Source organism: Meriones unguiculatus, chromosome 16 (genome assembly GCF_030254825.1).
Source record: "Meriones unguiculatus strain TT.TT164.6M chromosome 16, Bangor_MerUng_6.1, whole genome shotgun sequence".
Taxonomy (NCBI): domain Eukaryota; kingdom Metazoa; phylum Chordata; class Mammalia; order Rodentia; family Muridae; genus Meriones; species Meriones unguiculatus.
Genome location: NC_083363.1, coordinates 55,991,286 through 55,997,285, shown reverse-complemented (window position 1 = coordinate 55,997,285; position 6,000 = coordinate 55,991,286). Strand labels below are relative to the sequence as shown.

Genomic DNA, 6,000 nt, shown 5'->3' with positions numbered 1-6,000 from the left:
TTTTCGGAGTTTCTTTGGACTTGGTGATGTCAACTGTGTATTTGCCACAGAGGGGAAGTGTGTATGGTCATATTAGTGTGTATGTCATATTAGTGAAGTCAGGACAGTGAGACAGTTGGGAGAACGCAGCTCCGTGACAGTCACTACTTGCCAGACAATCTTTTCAGTGTAAATTGGGTCTAGAAGTAGGGTCTGCTTTGAGTGGCTTGAGAATTAAAATCGACATATAAACAGGTTCTAATGCAAGGGACTGCCACCAGTTTAGTCCATTTTAGGTGGGTATTTTGAAGCTTCAAAGTGTCAGAATACACTAAGCACGTCTAAACTCGACCACTCCCAGCCTCCAGGGCTCCAGTCCGAGGCTTTTCTAAGGGAGTCCCGCCGCCTAGGGGCCGCAGCTTCGAACACCTACAGCAGAGGGCAGAGGCTCTGCAGCTCCGCAGGAAGGACGCCCAGCCAGCCGGGGATCCCCGAGCATTTAAGTCACTCCTCGGCAGGTTCCTCCACTCCCTCAGGTCTGGGCTCGGATGTAACCGCGCGAGGGCCGCGGGAGACGCCGAGAGCATCGCGGGGCGAGGTGTGAACCGACGCTATTCTCGCAGCTGTTGCAAACAGACTGTGTGCCAGGGCAGGGCGGCCCCGGGGGCTCCACCGGGCTTCGGCAGTCTCAGGGACACGGGCTCCGGCCGCGGCGTGGAGCGAGCGGCACCGAGCGTCTCCACGCCCGGAGGGGCGGCTTCGGTTCTGCAAGGATGTTTTCCTGCCGGGCCTCGCGGCTCAGCCTGTACCGCCAGCACTTGGGACGCTGAGGCAGGAGGACAGCCAGGAATCCCAGGTGAGCCTGGGCTACCGCGCGAGACCCAGTCTCAGAAGGAACCGACCTCTGCAGACAAAGCCAGCACCCAAAAGTCTCCCGGGAAGCCAAACTCGCGAAACACGCAGCTGCGGGCGCAACTTGCTCGGCTCCGGCGCGGCAGCCCGGGGGGCGGGACCCGGGGAGGGTGGGACCGCTGCGCCACACTTCCGCTTCCGGTCCCGGATGAACTCTCCCGCCACTGGAGAAGAGCCGCTGTCAGCGCGGGTACTTTCTCCAGCTCGCTTGCTGGCTGCTTAGAGAGAATCCTGTCGGTTTATTTGGGGCGGAGAGAAATCGGGGAGTCGGAAGCTTGCAAGTTGACCTGGTGGGACCGAGTGACAGGTGATGTTTACGGGGGCCGGGATGAGGGTGATGAGGGGAGGACGGGGGCCGGGAATGCTCTGGGGCCCGGGCGGGAACTTGAGGCACTTTTGAATGGAGTCAAGGGATAGATTTGTAAGTCTGCTCCCCAGAGTAATAGGATGGGGCGCACGTCTCTCATCCAGGTACAATGTGCTTTTCTTTCCCTTGACTTCAGGGACTCCCTATCCCCATTCTCGTCCCGCCCCCCGGGGGGTGGGGAGGGACATGATCTCTTCTTGGATTCTTAGACGTCTGTGGATGGCGACAGAGACAGATGAACAGGCAACATCACTTGACTTCCCTCTTGCTAAAAGTGCAACTTTCCCTGCAACTTTCCCAGTTTAACTCCTCTCCTCACTCTCCTCCGTCATTACAGATGTATGTAGAAAACAGGGTCTGTGTGTGCTGTGTGCCTGTGTGTGCTGTGTGTCTATGTGTGCGTGTATACTTGTCTACTTTGTTGTTTTCAGCCCTTTGCTTTTGTTTTAACATTTCCCCCATCATTTAAACATTTTCTTTTGTTCACTACTTTCAGAAGGTGGTCGGTATGCAGTTCTCAGGAAGGATTCGGAAGAAGCTGAGATTGGCAGGTGACCAGAGAAACGCTTGTTACCCTCACAGCCTTCAGTTTTACCTGCAGCCACCTTCTGAAAGCATATCTTTGATGGAGTTTGAAAGCTTGGCTATTGATAGAGTTAAATGTAAGTGGCATTTCAATTCAAATGTTTGTGTTCTTGGGAAGTGTGCTTCTCATTTGTGTGTGGCAATGAATGAAGGCAGTTCATCTTTACCCAGAAGACCATCCAGCATACCTATTGGTGATTTGCTGTTGAAGGTTTGTTATTCATCTCTTCATTGCTGTATTCATATTGAGTACTACTGTTTCAGGAGACAGGGACTTTTTGCCGAATGATGCACGTCAGCTCTTTGTTGAAACTGTGTCTGTGCGGAGACTGACATGCTGACTAGAAGCCATATGTCAGATTGCCTTCTGCTTTCGTAGAAATAAATATTAATGCTCCTGGAGCACAAAACTGAGGGTAAGTAGCTTAGTCTAATTATGGAAGGTTTCTTGGAGAGTTTGAAATTTGGTCAGGTTTTTGAAGACACGAGCAGAGAGGAGGGATTTCCCAACAGAAGAAGTGAAGGGCCTTTCCAGACTGAGATGATGGTCCCTGCAGAGGCTTGGAGCCAGCGGACAGAGAGCTGTGATTTCCAGTGACTACCTCAGGGTGCATAGAGAAGTAAAGCTGTCTGAAGGGATTTCATCCCAGGCAGGACTGGAGTGTGCGAGGGATGTGGCCAGTGAACGGGAGGCTTCCCTTCCTTTGTGTGTGGATGAAGAAATGAATGACCTAGCCTCGGACTGAGACACACATTAGCACTGTCCTGAGAGCTTATGTTCCAGAGTATTCTTGCTGGAATAATCAGGAGATGGGAAATACTGTTCGTTTTCTTAGAGCAGCAGAGTAAGAGTTGTTGACACAGGAGAAGGCACTTATGACTGCCCAGTGTAGTTAAGGGAAGGGGCAAAGGTCATAGAGATGCTGCTTGGCGTTGTCACTTAAAGTGGAAAGGCAAGGGCCCAGTGTAGCAACTGTGGTATCCACAGTGGCAGGAACAGAAAGGGAAAGACTTGAGAGGCGCTCAGGCGGTGTCGTTAACAGGATTTGGTGAGTGGTTGGAGGTGAGGATTGGAGCGGAAGAACGGGAAGTGCAGACGGTGTGGTGTGTGTATTATAGCATGGTGAAACCTGTGGAGTATGGGTTTGTGCTTAGACCTTGATGCAGAAGACTCATTTGTGGGGTTACAGCGTGCTGAGGGAGTTGGTGTGAGGAAGGCTCGTAGGTGGCTTCAGGAACCTGTGAATAGTGTGGCATCTCTTCAGGGCCTGAGGGAGTTGGTGTGAGGAAGGCTCGTACGTGGCTTCAGGAACCTGTGAATAGTGTGGCATCTCTTCAGGGTGGCTCCTTTGGTTGACTTTCACTGCTGCGTAGTCATCAGGAAAGGAAGGCTATTTTTTTTCTCCTTTTCATCTTATTGCTGTGGTCAGTCTTATTACTGTAGCTACAGATTGCAAAGCTTTTCTTCACACTGACGCTCAGGCCTTTTCACTTCTCACGTTGGTGGCTTGGTACAGCAGGAAGGATCTTCCAGCATTTTTCCAGCTTCCCGGGGTGAGAATTTCTGGTGTTAGATTATTTTGAATTTTCTGCACATTGGTGGTGTTTAATCCTCTTACAAGCACAATTCATGTAATGTACTTGTGGAAAACAAAATTGTTAATGCTGTCATGTTCTAAGAACAGACAGAGAAATTGCTGTCCATAGGTTTTATATTTGGTTTAGGTTTTTTTTAATCATCTTGGATTTATCTTTTTTTTTCTTTTTCTTTTAATCTTTCCCCCTCTAGTGCTAAAAACAATTGAGAATCTTGGTGTGAGCTATGTGAAAGGAACAGAACAGTACCAGAGTAAGTTGGAGGCTGAGATTCGGAAGCTCAAGTTTTCCTACAGAGTAAGTAACAGAAGGGTGTGAAGGAGAATGCTCCAGTTTGCATGGGTTTGTGTCCCTGCTAAGTTATGGGAAAGGTCTTCTATTAGGCACCGGCTTTTATAAAGATGAGCGTAGTTTAGATTGTTGGAAAGAATGCTGTCTGCTGAGGGGACTGACATGTAGTTAGAGGATCGGAAGGCAGCAGTTTCCTGACCCTCAGCACTGCTGTCCCCCTGGGCTATCAGTGTCTTATGGAAGGACTGTCTACATTGTATAGTGTGATGCTTGTCTTTTTTTTTTTTTTTTTTTGAGTGGGTTGTTCCACAGTCTAAGCTTTCCTTGCACTTGTGATGTGGTCCAGGTTGGCCCTGCACTGTTGGTATCAGCCTCTGCAGTGCTCAAGTAGCAGGTGTGCAGCATCACACCTGGTTTGGAACTGCATCTTGACAGATGCTCTAACGCATGAATTTTGAGAGGATGATTGCCAGCAGCAGGCTGATAGGTTTGTTTTGGACAGGAGAGAACAGGAGCCTGGAATGATCAGAGTCTGAAGCTATGAGAGATGGGGAGGGTTGAAGAGATATTTAGGTAGACTGAAAAGATTTTAGAGGGGAAGCCAGAGAGGATGGCTACATGCCCCGGTCTCTGCTTAGGACAGTGTACTAATTAACTAGTTAATTAAAAAGCTGATGGAAGTAATTTAGGGCAGGGGCAGTTTTACTTGTGGTGCTAGAGGCCGTACTTCATCACAGCAGTCAAGGCGTGGCAGATTCGTGAGGGTGGGAGTGAGCAGTTGGGGCTGCTCATCTCATGGTGGCAGACATCAGGCAGAGGACATAGGTCACAAGCAGAAGTGGGTGTGACCCTCGGAGGTGTGTCCTAGTGTCCTACTGCAGTCAGTGAGGTGCAAGGGTTCTACGGCTACCAGACTCACACCAGCAGCTGGGGACCAAGTGTGCAAACACTTGAGTCTGTGGGCGACATTTCGAAGTCACACGTAGTTGTTTGGGTGGTGGTGATGTTTTAGGGTGTGACACACAGTAAGAGAAGCCAGTCCTGGAACCAGGATGTGGAGTTTTGTTCTAGATGTAACTCGGACACGCTTGTGACAGTATCTTGTGGACATCTGCATGTGCAAATCTGGTCTTGGAAGGCATGTTTAATGGGAGGGTAGGCTTCTGAGAAGGTTAGCATCAACAAGACTAAGTGAGAATGCACTAGGGAAATGATTAGAGAAGGTAATGGGGGCCGGGATGAGGAGGGTACCAGGGTCTGAGGTGAGTGGATGGAGTAGTCTGGGAAGAGATGAAAAATTACAGAATCTCTCTCTTGCAGAGAATTAGGAGATGGACTGGGATATTAGTGTCACAGAAGACAAGGAATAATAGTGGTCATGTTAATATTGACTACAAAACAACATCAGCCATTTGCCTTGTGCATATTTTGTGCTTCATTTGGCTGGGAGTACATTAACTGTATATACATTACTTATGGACTTAATGTAGTTCATCTTAAGAACTAAGTACTGTTACCATCTTATTTTGTAAGTGAGGATGCTGTTTCCTTAGACTTTGTACTTGTCGGGTGGTAAATGGTACAGCCAAGATTTTAACTGGGGCATTTTATTTTGTGATGGTGTTTTTTAATCCCAACGGTTTCAGAAACTTAAGACAGATCACATAAGATGAGTTGTGTGGTGTGCGGTGGATTTAGCATCTGGATGGGCCCTTGTAGGTAGGGCAGAAACCAGAATAGAGGTAACGGTTGGGACAGGAGAGAAGCAGGGCAGATTATAGATGTTTTAGGGAAAAGAGAAGACCATATGCACACAGATGTAGATGACACACATGTGTATTTTATTTTTTATTTGTGTGTGAGTGATGTAGCCATGTGGGCAGTCACGCTGACTCATGTTGCCGCACGTGGACTGGCCAGAGATTGACACTGGGATGTGTTCCACAATATTTTCCCACCAAAGGCCATCAGAGGAATAACAAATGAGTTGGAGGTTTTAGTTATTGGACAAGGAGGGCAACAGATGCTGTGTCCATGGAAACGGAGGGAAGGCAACATCTTGTGTGGGTGCACAGTCTTAATGCTGTGTCCATGGAAACGGAGGGAAGGCAACATCTTGTGTGGATGCACAGTCTTAATGCTGTGTCCATGGAAACGGAGGGAAGGCAACATCTTGTGTGGGTGCACAGTCTTAATGCTGTGTCCATGGAAACGGAGGGAAGGCAACATCTTGTGTGGGTGCACAGTCTTAATGCTGTGTCCATGGAAAC

General features: G+C 48.8%; 1 protein-coding gene across 4 annotated transcripts in view; it reads left to right on the top strand.

The window, feature by feature from the left end:
* The first annotated feature begins 416 nt into the window (after positions 1–416).
* Prim2 (DNA primase subunit 2) overlaps positions 417–6,000 on the top strand; it is a 226,208-nt gene continuing 220,624 nt past the window's right edge. Inside the window, exons 1-3 of one of the 4 annotated variants that reach the window (XM_060369819.1) lie at positions 417–835; positions 1,755–1,920; positions 3,633–3,736. In XM_060369819.1, coding sequence (XP_060225802.1) covers positions 1,767–1,920; positions 3,633–3,736 — 258 coding nt within the window. In that variant the 5' untranslated portion in view covers positions 417–835; positions 1,755–1,766. Of the gene's footprint in view, positions 836–919; positions 1,199–1,754; positions 1,921–3,632; positions 3,737–6,000 lie in introns of those variants that run through there. The other 3 variants (XM_060369820.1, XM_060369818.1, XM_060369821.1) reach the window with 3 other exon arrangements.